The 16,707-nt window shown below is 42.2% G+C and overlaps 1 protein-coding gene across 4 annotated transcripts in view; it reads left to right on the top strand.

Moving 5' to 3' along the window:
- Window positions 1–16,707, top strand: part of UNC5C (unc-5 netrin receptor C) — a 401,808-nt gene that overhangs the window by 320,657 nt on the left and 64,444 nt on the right. For all 4 annotated transcript variants that reach the window (XM_057547099.1, XM_057547098.1, XM_057547097.1 and 1 more), the window contains exon 5: window positions 14,487–14,667. In XM_057547099.1, coding sequence (XP_057403082.1) covers window positions 14,487–14,667 — 181 coding nt within the window. The remainder of the gene's footprint in view (window positions 1–14,486; window positions 14,668–16,707) is intronic.

The raw sequence follows: 16,707 nt of genomic DNA, 5'->3' as shown, positions 1-16,707 counted from the left end.
GGCTCATAGAATGAGTTTCTGAGTGTTCCTTTGTCTGCGATTTTTTGGAATAGTTTCAGAAGGATAGGTATTAACTCTTCTCAAAATGTTTGCTAGAATTCACCTGTGAAGCTATCTGGTCCTGGACTTTTGTTTGTTGGAAGTTTTTTAATCACAGTTTCAATTTCAGTATTTGTCATAGGTCTGTTTGTATTTTCTGTTTATTCTTGGTTCAGTCTTGGGAGATTGTACCTATCTAAGAATTTGTCCGTTTCTTCCAATTTGTCCATTTAATTGGCATATAGTTGCTTGTGGTAGTCTCTTATGATCCTTTGTATTTCTGTGGTGTCCGTTGTAGCTTCTCTGTTTTCATTTCCAATTTTACTGATCTGAGTCCTCTTCCTTTTTTTCTTGATGAGTCTGGCTAAAGGTTTTTCAATTTTGTTTATCTTTTCAAAGGACCAGTTTTTAGATTTATTGATCTTTTCTATTGTTTTCTTCATTTCTATTTCCATTTATTTCTGCTCTGATTTTTATGCTTTCATTCCTTCTACTAACTTTGGGTTTTGTTTGTTCTTCTTTCTCTGGTTGCTTTAGGTGTAAGAGTAGGTTCTTTATTTGTGATTTTTCTTGTTTCCTGAAGTAAGATTGTATTGCTATAAACTTCTCTCTTAGACCTGCTTTTGTCGTGTCCCATAGGTTTTGGGTCATTGTGCTTTCGTTTTCATTTGTCTCTAGGTATTTTTTGATTTCCTCTTTGATTTCTTCAGTGATCTCTTGGTTGTTCAGTAGCATATTTTGTAGTCTCCATGTGTTTGTGTGTTTTACAGTTTTTTTTTTTCTTGTAGGTGATTTCTAATCTCATAGTGTTGTGTTTGGAAAAGATACTCGGTATGATTTCAATTATCTTAAATTTACTGAGGCTCACTTCACGGTCCAGCATGTGATCATCCTGGAGGATGTTCCATGTACTTGAGAAGAATGTGTATTCTGCTGCTTTTGGATGAAATGCTCTATAAGTATCACTTAAGTCTATCTCGTCTAATGTGTCATTTAAGGCCTATGTTTTCTTATTGATTTTCTGTCTGGATGATCTATCCATTGATTAAAGTGGGGTGTTAAAGTCTTAGCTATTATTGTGTTACTTTCGATTTCTTCTTTTATGGTTGTTTGTATTTGCCTTATATATTGAAGTGCTCCTATGTTGGGTGCATATATGTTTACAATTGTTATATCTTCTTGGATTGATCCCTTGATTATTATGTAGTGTCTTTCTTTATCTCTTGTAACAGTCTTTATTTTGTAGTCTATTTTGTGATATGAGTATTTCTGCTCCAGCTTTCTTCTGATTTCCATTTGCATGGTACATCTTTTTCCATCCCCTCATTTTCAGTCTGTATGTGTCCCTAGGTCCGAAGTGGGTCTCTTGTAGACATCATGTATATGGGTCTTATTTTTGTATCCATTCAGCCAATCTATGTCTTTTGGTTGGAGCATTTAATCCATTTATATTTGAGGTAGTTATTGATATGTATGTTCTTATTGCCATTTTGTTAATTGTTTTGGATTTGTTTTTGTAAGGTTTTTTTTTCCTTCCTTCCTCTTTTGTTCTCTTGTGATTTGATGACTGACTTTAGTGTTGTGTTTGGATTACTTTTTCTTTTGTGTGTGTGTGTATCTATTGTAGATTTTTGGTTTGTGGTTACCATGAGGTTATGATATAGCAGTGTGTATATAAATAAGATTGTTTTAAGTTGCTGTTCTTTTAATTTCAAATGCATTTCTAGTATCCTGCATTTGTGCCGTCTTCCTCACAATTGCTGGTTTTGATATCATATTTGTGTGTGGATGATTTCCTACCTTTACTGTTTGTCTTTACTGGTGAGCTTTTCCATTCGTAATTTTCTTGTTTCTAGATGGGACCTTTTCTATTCCTCCTAGAGAAGTTCCTTTAGCATTTGTTGCAAAGCTGGTCTGGTGGTACTGAATTCTCTTAGCTTTCGCTTGTCTGTAAAGTTTTTGATTTCTCTGTCGAATCGGAATGAGAGCCTTGATAGGTAGAGTATTCTTGGTTGTAGGTTCTTCCCTTTCATCACTTTAAATATATCATGCCACTCCTTTCTGGCCTGCAGACTTCTACTGAGAAATCAGTTGATAACCTTGTGTAAGTTCCCTTGTATGTTATTTGTTGCTTTTTCCTTGTTGCTTTTAATTTTTTTCTTTGTCTTTATTTTTTATCAATTTAATTACTGTGTGTCTTGGTGTGTTCCTCCTTGGGTTTATCCTACCTGGGACTCTGTGCTTCCTGGGCTTTGGTGATTGTTTCCTTTCCCATGTTAGGGAAGTTTTCAGGTTATTATCTCTTCAAATATTTTCTCAGGTTCCTTCTCTCTCTCTTCTTATGGGACCCCCATATTTGAATGTTGGTGCATTTATTTTCGTTCCAGAGGTCTCTTAGATTGTCATCATTTCTTTTCATTCTTTTTTCTTTATTCTGTTCTGTGGCAGTGATTTCTACTCTTCTGTCTTCCAGCTCACTTATCCTTCCTCAGTTATTTTGCTGTTGATTCCTTCCAGTGTATTTTTCATTTCAGTTATTGTATAGTTCATCTATGTTTGTTCTTTAGTTCTTCTAGGTCTTTGTTAAACATTTCTTGTATCTTCCTGATCTGTGTCTGCATTCTTTTTCTGAGATCTTGGATCACCTTAACTATCGTTACTCTGAATTCTTTTTCAGGTAGATTGCCTGTCTCCACTTCACTTAGTTGTTCTTCTGGGGTTTTATCTTGTTCCTTCATCTGGCACATAATCCTCTGCTATCTCATTTTGTCTAACTTTCTGTGATTGCGGTTTCCCTTCCACAGGCTGCATGGTTGTAGTTGTCCTTGCTTCTTCTCTCTGCCCTCTGGTGAATGAGGCTGTCCAAGAGGTTTGTGCAGGTTTCCTGGTGGGAAGGACTGTTTCGTCCCCAGTTGTGGGTGGAGCTGGGTTTTGTCCCTCTGGTGTGTTGGGCCATGTTGAGGGGTGTGTTTAGGGGACATCTGTGTGCTCAGGAAGACTCTAAGCAGCCCACCTGCTGATAGGTGGGAATGTGTTGCCAGCCTTTCAGCCATTTGGCCTGAGGCATCCCAGCACTGGAGCCCACATGCTGTTGAGTGGGGTCAGGTCCTGGCAAGAAAATGGCAGCCTCCAGGAGGGCTCACGCCAATGAGTACATCCCAGAACTACCGCCGCCTGTGTCTTTGTCCCCTCAGTGAGCCATAGTCGCCCCCCGTGTCCACAGGAAACCCTCCAATACTAGCAGGTAGGTCTGGCCCAGTCTCATATAAGGTCACTGCTTTTTACTCTGAGTCCTGGTGCACACGAGACCTTATTTGCAGCCTCCAATAGTGGAGTTTCCGTTTCCCCCAGTCCTGTGGAATTTCTGTGATGAAACCCTGGTAACCTCAAAGCCAGATTCTCTGGGGACTCCTCTTCCTGTTACCAGACCCCAAGGCTGGGGAACCTGATGTGGAGCTCAGAACTTTCACTCCTGTGGGAGAATTTCTGTGGTATAATTATCTTCCAGTTTGTTGGTCACCCACTCAGTAGGTATCAGATTTGATTTTATCACAATTGTGCCCCTCCTACTGTCTTGTGGCTTCTTCTTTGTCTTTGGATGCAGGGTATCTTTTTTGGTAGGTTCCAGCATTTTTTTGTCAATGGTTGTTCAGCATTTAGTTGTAATTTTGGTGTTTTTGTAAGAAGAGGGGAGCTCATGTCCTTCTACTCCACCATTTTGTCTCTGTACCCTTGTTACTTCTTTTCTGGTTGTTTTTGTAGTTCTTCTCTGTTCTTCTCTTTTAGTTTCTTCTCTTGTGGTTTGATGATTTTTTTTTATTGGTATGCTGGTGTTCCTTTCTCTCTGGCTTTTGTGTATTTGTTGTAGGTTTTGATTTGTGGTAACCATGTGGTCCATATATGTTGACCTATAACTATATCTACTTCTTTTAATTAATTAATTTATTTATTTTTGGCTGTGTTGCGTCTTCATTTCTGTGCGAGGGCTTTCTCTAGTTGTGGCAAGCAGGGGCCACTCTTCATCGCGGTGCACGGGCCTCTCACTATTGCGGCCTCTCCTGCTGTGGAGCACAGGCTCCAGACGCGCAGGCTCAGTAATTGTGGCTCGCGGGCCTAGTTGCTCCGCGGCATGTGGGATCTTCCCAGACCAGGGCTCGAACCCGTGTCCCCTGCATTGGCAGGCAGATTCTCAACCACTGCGCCACCAGGGAAGCCCCTACTTCTTTTAAAATAGTAGTCATTTAAGTTCAAAACCATTCCAAAATATCTACATTTTTTTATTCCTCTCCCTCACATGTCATGTTTTTGATGTCATATTTTACATCTTTATGTTTGTCTCTTCAGTGTCTGTTGTAGTTATACTGGATTTAAAATTTTTTGTTCTTTAGTCTTTGTACTAGCTTATTTAAGTGGTTGATCCATAGCCTTTACTATATATTTGCCTTTACTCGTGGGATTTTTCTTTTCCTTTAGATTCTTACTAATTGTTGTAGTCTTTTCACTGACCCTTTAACATTTCTTTTAGGATAGGTTTAGCACTGATGAACTCCTTAGTTCTTGTTTTCTGAGAAGTTCTTTACCTCTCCTTCATTTCTGAATTATAATCTTGTTGGATAGTGTATCCTAAGTTGGAGGTTTTTCTCTTTCAGCGCTTTAAATATATCATGCCACACCCTTTTGGCCTGCAATGTTTCTGCAGGAAAATCAGCTAATAGCCTTGTGGAGGTTCCCTTGTATATGATTCTTTTTTTTGTCTTGCTGCCTTTCGAACTCTCTTTAACTCTTGCTATTTTAATTATGACATGTCTTGGTGTGGGTCTGTTTGGGTTTGTCTGTAGCTGAATATCTGTTTCCTTCTTCAGGTTCAGGAAGTGTTCAGCAATAATTTCATCAAATGCATTTTCAGTCCTTTTCTCTCTCTCCTCACCTTTTGGGCCCCCTATAATTCTCGTATTGGTACACTTGTTGTCTCAAAGTTCTGTTAAACTACTTTCATTTAAAATTTTTTTTTCTGTTCTGATTGGGTGATTTCCATTCTGTCTTCTAGATCACTTATGCATTGTTCTGTATCACTTAGTCTGCTGTTAATTCCTTGTATGTGTTTTTCATTTCAGTTATTGTATTCTTACGTTTTGACTGGTTCTTCTTTCTTTTCTAGTTCTTTGTTAAAATTCTCATTGTGTTCATCTGTTATTTTCCCTAATTCAGTTAGCATTCTCATTACCAGTGCTTTGAACGCTTTATCTGATAAATTATTTATTTGTTTCATTGCTTGCTTTTCCAGGGTTTTTCTCTTATTCTTTCATTTGAAACAAATTTCTCTGTCTTCTCATTTTGCTTAACTTTCTGTGTCTCTATGGTATTAGGTGAAACAATTACCTATTCTGGTTTTGAAGTAGTGTTCTTGTATGGGAGCATCCCTATACAGTATGTTTGTGCCCAGTGGCTTTGGTGGAAGAGCTGGATCTGATATGATTATGACTCACATCTTCCCTGAGGGTATGGCAGCTTTCACCTTTGTAGGAGGTGGGGCTGAGATGGAAGTGCTAGAGCCAGAGCCAGGTGTGAGCTGGGGTTTCTCCTCTGCTCAGTGGCCAACACCACCTTATTAGGGGCAGAGGCAGGTCCCAAGTTGCTGGAGCAGAAACCTTGAGGGTCAGTTCCCAGCTGGTTCCATTTCCTCTAAGCCTCTGCTCTCTCCCCTCCCAGCACCTGCACCCTCACCCCATTGGGGAGCAGTGCTGGAGCAAGAGAAGTGGGTACTTGGTGTGGTTGGGGCACAGGCTGTGGGGGCTCCAGCCCCATGCAGGGCCCAGGACCACTCCCCGTGCGCTGCCTCTGCAAGCACCATCAGTGGCTGCCCTCACCCCATTCAGATGCGTTCTGGGTCCCAGTCAGCTCTGTCTTTCACAACTGTGTGCTCCCCTCGGCCACTGCGGCACTCCTCCTGGTGTGGAGCTGTGCCGTGGGGCAGGAGGAGCCAGAGCAGGTGCTTGGCTCAGACTTCAGCATGTGCTGGGGCAGTTGCAGGAGACTGGCCGAGGCCCAGGCAGTTTCGATCTGCTTCTTCTGCCTTGTTTCTGGGGGTAAGGAAGCACGTGCACAGTCTTCACAAGCAGAGTTTAGGTTCCTTACAGCCCTATTGTTTGTCCCACTTGTTTTCAAACCAGCTGAGGGGACTTGTCTTTCCGCTGTTGGACCCTAGGGCTGGGGCTCCCAATATGTAGCTTGAACTGCCCACTCCCTAGGGCAGATCTTTCTCCTTGTCGTCTCCCTTTTTCTCTGTGTCCCCCTTCCAGGGGCACAGGTCCTGACCTGATCGTGTTTCTCTTCCCTTCTTACTCGATTCTGTGAGGATCTTTCTTAGAGCCTTGGCGGTACAGGAGTCTTTCTGCCAGTCTCCAGTTTGTTTTCAGTGAGAATTGCTCCACATGTAGGTGTGTTCTTGACGTGTTCATGGGGGGAGGGGAACTCCACATCCTCCTACTCTGCACCATTGTGATCTCTCCTTTCCTTTTTGTTTTTAGATGAATGCCACTTCTCTGTTTTTTTGTAGAGTTGTTTGGATTTTGTCCCAACTCCTGTAGGATATTCTTAATGTAATATTAATAATAATTTAAGAACATTGACTACATGCCAAGCACTAAGTAATTTGTGTATTAACTCATTTGATCCTCAGAAACCTTATGGAATCAGTTTTATAATCATCCTCATGTTATAAATGAGGACTCTGGGGCACATGGAAGAAAAGAAATTTGCCCAAGAGAGGCACAGAAATGGGTTTTGAACCCGGGCAGTCTGGCCTGAGAGCAGCCCTCTTACCTGGTACTGGAGGAACTGCTTCTTACAGTGAGATTCTCAGTGGCACACAATGGGATAATCAATACCAAACAGCATCCAAATGTGCAAACAGGATGTCCTCACATTTCCTCATAATTATTTTTATTACCTGTTAACAAAATCCTATGTCTTCATAAACACTTGAGTAAGCTACTTCAAATATGCTCCAAATTATTGAAAAGACTGCAGTTAACTGAGGCACAAGGACAGAAACAGTGCTTTGCCTCGCTGCAGCCCTGACAAGTTATGGTTTATGGGCGAAGCCTTTTATTGTTTTCTGAACTTCAACCTATTTTTCTCTCTTTTTGAATGTTGTATACATAGCTAAAAATAACTTCTAACTTAGAAAGACTTCTCCCTTGTATAAATCAAATGGTTTGGTAAATGGGAGGGGTGAGAAGAAGCCAAGTCTCAGGGTGAAGTCAACAAGAAGCACTGAAATGAACAAAATATGAACAGAATTCAGAGGCCACACCCAAGTACTGACTCCTGATTAACCAAGATTAGCTTACAAATAAGTAGCATTGCAAAAGTATAATTAAATACTTCAATACTCAATACAATTAATTTCTAGCACTACAAAAGGTACTGTATTGTTTCTTGGGATTTTACATACAGTTTATGTAAGGAGACTCACTGTAAAGTTACTTCAAATGGAAGAGTGTCACTTTATTTGATGGTGTTGAGTTCTGGAGATACTGCATGAAAAGGATATATATATATATATATATATATGCATTTTTTTTTTTTTTAAATTTTTGGCTGTGTTGGGTCTTCGTTTCTGTGCGAGGGCTTTCTCTAGTTGCGGCAAGCGGGGGCCACTCTTCATCGCGGTGCGCGGGCCTCTCACTGTAGCGGCCTCTCTTGTTGCAGAGCACAGGCTCCAGACGCGCAGGCTCAGTAGTTGTGGCTCACGGGCCCAGTTGCTCCACGGCATGTGGGATCTTCCCAGACCAGGGCTCGAACCCATGTCCCCTGCATTGGCAGGCAGATTCTCAACCACCGCGCCACCAGGGAAGCCCAGGATATATATTTTTAATAAAAGAATAAATCTGTCAGGCTTTTATATTGATTTTTCTTGCTGATTCAGACAACCCTTTACACAATAAACAGAATTATTCTCACACATTGTTTTCCCTCCCATACATCCTCTCCTGAGTATTTAATTAACCAAAATGGGAATAAATGTTGTTTTATCCTTTTAATCAATATCTGTGTTCTGTTCTTAGTGCTATGATCTAAGAGAAGCAGAAGTAATGAGGGTTTTATTGTTGTTATTTTTGTATTTCAAAACTTTAGAGGAAAAAAATCACCCTTTTCATGGAAATAACTGGAGAATTTTGAGCAATTTAGCTGTTGTAGAGAATCATGCTGTACTATCTGGATTCCTTGTAAGATCAGCCAAATCGACTCATCGTTATCCTTTCAGCCCTTAAATCTTGTCTGCCTCCTTTATCCCTGATTTACACACAGGTCCCCACGCCAGAAACGAGATGGTTTTGTCTTGCCCCCTCCTTTCCACATACAGGCAACTCTTCTGCCATATCCCTTGCCCCTTCAAATGACTTTCTGTATCCATTCTTTTCTCCACAGTCCCCTTGGTCCTTCCTTAATTCAGTCTTCATGGTCTTTCACCAGGACTACAACAGTGGCCTTTTTAACTGGTTTCCAGCTTCCACTGTGCCTCCCTGGTAATCCGCACGGCCCCCTAAAATAGTCATTCTTACAGCAAAGCATCGTAATGCCTCTTCTCTTTAAACCCTTCAGTGGATCACAGCATGGGAGTCCCTCAGTGATTTCCTGAAAGCAGCTTCTCCATCCACTGTCCAGTGCTCAGGCTTCCCAAGAGGATTCAAGTCTGTGTGAAGCACCTGCTGCCTCCTCTTCCTGAAATATCCTCTTCATCCTTCATCCCACGCTTTCCTTTGCCTTCCCAACAAGCTTAACTCCATCCTTGAGAAACTGGTTCAGATGTCTCCTTCTCAAATGTCCTCTCATCACATAATTTGAACCCTGATTTGCTTCCATCCTTGCACATGTCTGTTGTTTCTCTGTCACATTGTAATTACTAGTTTATAGGTTTGTCTTCTTATGTAGCAAATGCCACAGGGAAGCACTTATCTGATTTTTCCCTTTATCCCCCAACACTTGACACGATGCATAGTACATAGTACGTACTCAGTGTTTGCGGAATGGAATTGAAATAACAAGGTGCATCTTTTTTTATTGAAATTGAAAGTTCTTGGGAAGCTGTGTTACAGTCTCAGGTTTACTGTGATCACCTAGATTCTGTGCTTACTAGATGAAATTCCGCAATAATTACTCTCAAACACCTTAAAATTCTGCAGCAGACATACAGGTATAATGTGGGCTAGAGAGAGTTCCATTTTCAAAGATGCCTTAGTTAAAACATGTCGGCCACTGGACACTTCAGACTCATACTTATAAATGGCAGTGAAACACTGGAGGTCTCCTACCATCATTCCAGAGGCCCTCTTTATGTCATGATTTCTCCAGTGAGTCCACTTGGAGGCCAGGCCAGCTCTGTAGGATTTGATCTTAGGCAGTGGAGATTTGTGTTCTTAATCTCCAGCAGGACTTAGCTAGAAGGGATGTTTAAAATTGCTCTCACCATATATATTCATTATTAAATTTGACAGTTAAAGCACCAACTTTATGGAGACCTAAGAACATGTAGAACAGACTTGACCCTACTACACGTGTTGTTTTGTTCATACATTTAGCAAATACTAATTAAGCACCTACTATCTGCCCATTCCAGGCCACGGGACTATAGCAGTGTTCAAAAAATAGACCCAAATCCGTGGAGCTTACATCCTGGTAGAGGAGACAACTAACAAGTAAAATACAGACTACACGAGATGAAGAAGATAAAAGAGAGTGAGAGGTTGCAGGCATGCGTGGAGGGAGATGTCGCAGTTTTAAAGGTTGGTTAGGAAGTGGCTCACTGAGAAGGGGGCGCCTGAGTAAAGACCTGAAGGAGGGAAGAGAGCAGACTTATTGGGGGAGAGATTATTCCCGGCAGACGCCCCAGCAGACTCGGCATCCCCAAGGCAGGGGCGCCCCTGATGCGCGTAAGACCCAGCACAGGAGTCGCATCTGGAAAGATGAGAGAAAGGGAGAGAGCAAACTAGGTGATCTCAGGGAGGTCAGGGTTCCTGGTGATGCAGGACCTTGTGGGTCCTTGTAAGGATTTGGGGGTTGACCGTGCGTAATATTGGGAGGCACTGGAGGGTTGGAGGTGAGGTGTAGCGTGATCTGACTTAGGGCTTAAGGATCACTCCGCTGTGTTGAGAGTAGATGATAGGACCAAGGGGAAAAGTAAAGATACGGACAGAAAGTTGTTGCAATAATCCAGGAGAGAAATGATGGTGACCTGCTCGGGGAAGGGAGTGGTGCTGAGGGGACAAGAAGTGGTTAGATTCTGATATGCTGCTCTGACATCAAATCAGCAAAGGGGAGAGGAAGAGAGGAGTCAAGGCCAAGCCTGAGGTTTCTGTCTAAGTTACTAGAAGGATGGAGTTGGCCTTAACTGAGACGGGTACAGTTGTGGGAGGAACAGGTTTGGAGGGCAGTTCGGGAGGTCGTTATCAGACAACCCAGTGGAGTTGCAAGAAGGCAGTTGGATATATGAGTCTGAAGTTCAAGGACAGGGTCTAGACTGGAGATAAATTTAGGAGTCATCTGCATGAGACTGGATGAGCTCACCAAGAAAGGATGGAAAATAGAAAAAAGAAGAGGTCCAAGGACAGAGCTACCCAGGGAGAACAGACCTAAGCCCAAGGAAGCTGTGGGGTAATGGGGGGAGATGGGACAAAAAGTAAGAAAGTGCCCCACCTGGAGAAAGCAGGTGAGGAGGAGGGAGAAACCGATGGGCTCAGATGCTAATGCTGAGTCAAGTAAGTCAAGTACTGAAACCTCAGCAGTCCAGCTAACAAGGTGAAAGGAATTGGTACCTTTGAAAGAGAGCAGTTCTGACAGTGGAGGTCAGCGTGAATTAGCGCGGATTCAGTAGAGGTGAAGAGGACAGGAAATGGAGAGAATGTACAAACAAGTATTCCTCGGCGTCTTTTAAGGTGAGCAGAGGAACGTGGGGGTGACTAAAGGCAGAAATGAGTGGGGAGGGATTTTCTTTTAAGTTGTGAAAAGTAACCACGTGTCTGTACGCTGGTGGAAATGATTCTGTGTAGTGGGAAATTAATGATGTAAGAGAGAGAGGAGAATTTCTGGGGCTTGCCCTTGAGTAAGAGAACAGGAATGGGGTGCAGACTGCAAGTGAGAGGTGACACACAGGAGCAGAGAGCTGCCCTAGTAACAGGAGGGAGGGTGCAGAACAGGGGTGGTAGGTGGGTAGTGGGAGCTTTGGGAGATGTCTGGAGATTGTCAGTTTTCTCCGTGACATGGAAATCTTGGTCGCTGGTGGAAAGTGAGGATAGCGGGGGAGGTAGTGTTTAAGCAGAGAGGAGAAGGTGTGAAATAGCTGTCTAGGAGTGTGGAACAGTGAACAGACGATGAAAATGTCGTACCATCTTTTGGCAGAATTTAGGGCCCACTTGAGTTCTGTCATCATGAACGTAAGATTACGCCACTCAACATGGCTTTGCACAGCCACGTTTCACTGCAAGGATGCGAAGGTAGAGCAGACAATGTGGATCAAGGAGGACAGTTACTGAATCCCCAGGCCTCGTGGTATGTTGGGTTTGGGAAATCAAACACCCCCCACTTGAGAGGACTCTAGAAGAAAGAGCAGCATCATGAAGAGCTAGGATTTAGTTAGAGAAAAGCGAAGAAAACAATCTGAACAGAGGTTGAAATTTTGGAAGATGTTGGTGGTGTGTTCCAAGGTAGTGAGGAAGGGTTTCAGAAGTTTTGGAGGGCGGGTGATGGAGACGTGCTGAGCAAGATGGTGATTCTAGGGCAGGAGGTGAGTGATGACCTGTGGTCCAGACCTGAGCTTCTCCTGGAGATCAGGTCTCAAAACAGGACTTGGTGACAAGACTGGGAGTTCTGGGGCATAGGGAACTCGGAGGGGGGCATCTTGCTAAAAGCCCGAGTCCTTGGGCCCTTTCTTCATTCCTACAGCTCTTTTCTCTCTGTAGACGTCATTGTTTCTTCAAACAAAGGCATACAGGCAAGCCCAGTGTAGAGAATAAATCAAAGCAGAGTTTCCCTGGGTGAAAGCCAGAATTAGGGGAGGAGGGCCATGTCCCTCACAGGGTCCAGGGGTACTGCCTCAGCATTTCTAGGGGTCCTCGAATCTCAGGTCATAATCACTGCTCCGACGTTGACGAGAGACACCTGAGGAAAATAACGGAGTCACGTATGAGAAAGTAGAGATCATATACCCAGTAATCACGTGAGTCTTTTTAAATGTTTTGCCAGCAGTGCAGAATCCTTTTTTTCTTCCATGTAATAAACTTTTCAAATAAACAGGTGGTTTGCAGTATCCCTTGAGATTTCTTTGTGTCATTTACGATCAGTATAGCATTACTGTTGTTAACTAGTATGCATGTAGAAGAAACCATAGTTTCGAAGTCCTGACTTAGATCAGGTTCTCCAGAAGCAAACCATGAGGCAGAGGTTTGAATGCAAGTGGTTTGTTATAGAAGTGCTCCCAGGAGAGTCCTGTAAGTGGGTGGAGCAAGCAGGAGAGAAAAGAAGGAGCCCAGAAAGTATACATTAAGGAGATGTCTCAAGGAGGTAGCTTCAGCGCACACCCTGCCGGGCAACTCTGGAGAGTAACAACTCGGGTTCCAAACTGATTGGACACAGGGCTTGTTTCCACACCTGTGAGGTCACAGCAAAGGAGAAAGCTGGGGGGGAGCTGTGAACCCCTAGGTACTTCGAAGCAAAACATCTAGGAGCCTGAGGGCCATCCTTCACAAAGCAAAGTAGAAGGTATGGGTCCTTGAAAGAAAATTGCGTGTGCGTACACACACACACACACACACACACACACACACACACACACGATCTAAGAACAAATCAGGGGAGCCCAACAGGACCTTCTGTAAGTGGAAAACTTTCTTTCGAACGGCAAAGATAATCTGTATAAAGATTAGCTTCAGAAGATATTAACGTCAGCTTTCAATTATCCTCAAGCAGTTTTCTAATAGTCTGAATCTTGCTGCCTTTCCTCTTGCACTTGTAGCAAGATCATATTACCACACATATAGGGCCGAAGTTTGAGAAAATCCAGGTCAAGTGAGTTTGCATCTCTCGTCAAATATATCCAAGCACAGGGCTGAATGTGCTGTCTTTATTGAAAACAAAATGCATGTTTTAAAACTCCACTGTTTTAGATGGATTTCACGCTTCCTCACTTCCATTAGTGTAAATATCAACACTGTTTAGCTATTTCAAAATTTATGTCATTACAAATAGTTACTCTTATCTACATCCTCATATGTTTATTTCCAGATGATTGTATTTTATTTTTCCCTTTAAATTTTGTCCTCTCTTCTAAGGATTAGGGAAGCATTGTTTTAGAGTCCCTGTGTTAGATGTAATTTAGAGCTGTGTAACATCCAGCCCACTGACAGATTTAGAGATTAATTTCCAGACCTCTTGCGGTGCAAGGGAAGCTCCTTAAGATTTTGAAAATGGCAATACTATTGACTCCCTACCACTAAAGGTTACTTGTATGGGTATCCACACTAATGCAAAAGGAAAGTTTAAGTGTGGTAAATATCAATGTTGTTTTGCTTTATGGAAAAACCTGTGCATAGGGGGAAAAAAGCAATTTATGGAACAAGAAATAGTTTATCCTTCATAAGGACATCTTATACAGATATATTTCCCTCCTTTCATTCTGTAAGGATAACATTGCTGTTGCTAAACTGATATTTGCACAGGAAAAATAGTTCAGTAGTTTTGAACAGTCATGTCTTAGGTCAGGTTCTCCAGAAGCAAACTATGAGCCAAAGATTTGATGCTAGAGATAGCCAAAAGGAGAGATTTGACTATGACTTATATGCTATTTAGATTATATTGAGAGTTAGTAGAAAACCTTTTTTTTTTTTCCTCCCAAGATTTTGGCTTAGATACATCTCTAAATATGTGTTTGCTATATTTTAAAGTAAGTGCACTTTTAGGGGAATTTAATCCATATGTTACACATAAATCATCCAAATGTTGTTTTATTAGAGGTACACGATGTCTAAGATGCCTTTTGAATAGTCCTTATATTCTTTGCTGAAAAGCAGCAGGTAAGTTGCCAAGAGTAAACAAATCAAATAGCAAAAGGTTTGAGCTCAGTCTGTAATGCTTAGCCTATTATTTTTGATTGGGTTCTGAACTTGGCAGTGTACATCCCCAATTCCTGCCTGGAGGGCAAAGTGAAAACAATTTGAACACTGTATTTCCCAGTCGGGTCATTGACATTTGAGAATAATGTAGTACAGACAGAATCAGCATGTTTGGCAGGTGAGTGATAACTTAATGTGACCTCGGAAAGTTCCTTCCTCCAGTTTGCAGAAGTTCATGGCGTGGACCGATGTTAGTCACACTGCAAAACAAAAGTTAGGACAGACAGCCGTCAAGGGATCCGTAGTGGGAATTTATCTGTTTCTCTTGTGCATCTTTAGGTGGAATGGTTGAAAAATGAAGACATCATTGATCCTGTTGAAGATCGGAATTTTTATATTACTATTGATCACAACCTCATCATCAAGCAGGCCCGCCTCTCAGACACTGCCAACTATACTTGTGTGGCCAAAAACATCGTCGCCAAGAGGAAAAGCACAACCGCAACTGTCATAGTCTATGGTGAGTGAGCTCTTGGGGTCTCAGTCTAGTTGAGGTCAAACTGCAGTTTCTCATTTTAATCTTAAAGTACCAAGTGAAGAGGCCCCTTTTCAATCCCCCTTGCGGCTCTCTTCCAGCTTCTCACGCGGCCGGTGAGGTGTAACTGCTTTCCTGATACTCGTAGAAAAACTAGACGTAGAAATCCCTAGTCCTTTGTCAGTCAGTTTATAGGAAAGTGAAGGAAATCTACCCAAGTACCAGGACAGTTCCCTGCTTCCCTAGGCCCTCCCGCTCTCCATAGCCTGAACTACAGAGATGTAGAGGGAGTTCCAAGATGAAGACGCTTCAGGCAGCTGGCTGCTCTTCCTGTGGGCCTCAGGAGAGTGATTGCAAAACCTCGGGTCAACGGGAGCTGACATGTTCTCCGAACGCCTCAGCGCAACCTTAACTCCCTAGAACTTGCTCTCCCCTCCACCAGGGGCGTCCAGAGTGAAGACAAGGGCTGCCATTGCCACGCAGCCCTAATCCTAACCCTGTGGCAAGTTTCAACATGATGACTTCTTCAGAAAGCTGCTCTTCCACTCTCTGGCCCTTTCTAATCCATCTCATCTCTAAGCCTATCATTTCTCCAGAAGTACTAAATGATTCTGCCCCCAATTTTGCTGCAGCACGTGATGCTTTTGTCTCCCTGCCTGCTTTAGCACTCCGTGGTTTTCTCATCATGTCACTAGTCGTTCCATCTCCCCAGCTAAGCTTTTAAGCTCCTTGGTAGACTAAGAGAACAGCCCTATAAATTTATGTATTTCTCACAGTGTTAGATACATAGTAGGTCTTCATATTCTTGATGAGTTACTGTCTCAGAGGAAACTGAATGACCCTGAGAAATATTTTGAGGTTCTGCCACCTCCGGAATGACATGGCTACCACTTAGAATGTAAGGAAGCTCTTCGTGGCCGCTTCAGTGTTAAATGACACTCCAGGAGATTTGTCTAAAGGACTAGGAAGGAAGGACAGCCACGAGTACGTGGCTCATGGCCCTTGCTTCCTGCAAGTAGTGCCATTTGACTGCACGTGTCCTCATGCTGTAGGGTGTTACGAGAACAGAAACCACTGTGATGTGTTCAAAAGGCTGAATGTAGTGATGCTTTAAAACTGTCATTCTCATTACAGATGCATAATATTTTTTTTAAATCCTCTGAATACTCTGAAGTTAAATTTCCTTAAGTCACAATGAAACGTTTCCCGCTTTGTCTTTTTCTAAACTCTCTGAACGACTTAATTAGCAGCACTGGAAATGGAAAAGAGAAGTGGATCACAGCTTGTACCAGTCATAAATAACTAACGAAGGCAGACTCTAAATAGATGTATTACAAAGATGTTTAATATACATGCAGATCTCTTTTCCTATGTATGGCATGCTTTCAGTATCCATAAGCACAAGCTGAACATTGTCTTTGGGAAGACTCAAACACAAGTAACTAAAGCATTTTGAGTTTAGAAAACAGCATGGGACTAGGGGTCAGGAGTCTTATGTGCTAGACCTAGTTCTATCACCAACTGACCTTCAGTTGGTCACTTAAACAGAATGCTCAGAGCCCGTATCTCCCTTCTCTGTAAAATGAGGGAATAAGCCTAGGATCTTCAAGACCTGTCTTTCTCTAAAAGTTTATGATATTGGCTTGCCAGTGTGTTGGTAAGCAATTTATACTGACAATTCCATGACATTTGGAGTTTTGTGAAGTTGAGTGGATTAAATTGCTTTTTGGAATGCTAAATGCAACTCTACCTGTCAAACATCTGCTTGTCCTTTTCATGGCCTCGTAAAATAAGTTGTCCAAGGCTCATAGGTTGGACTCACTAATAGTCCACAGAAAAACATATATATGTAACCAGTATTTCATTTTAGAGTCTGTTGTATATATTTAATTTTGTTAGCATCATTTTTAGATTGCAAATATATATTCATTATAGAAAATTTGGGAAACACAGAAAAACGTTCAAAGAAAAAAAATACTTATAATCCTGTCCTTTTGTCATCCAGAGGTAGCTTTAAAAAAGATT

The sequence above is a fragment of the Balaenoptera acutorostrata genome, chromosome 5 (genome assembly GCF_949987535.1).
Source record: "Balaenoptera acutorostrata chromosome 5, mBalAcu1.1, whole genome shotgun sequence".
Lineage (NCBI taxonomy): Eukaryota > Metazoa > Chordata > Mammalia > Artiodactyla > Balaenopteridae > Balaenoptera > Balaenoptera acutorostrata.
Note: the sequence above shows the minus strand (reverse complement) of the source record. Positions and strands in the feature narration are given on the sequence as shown.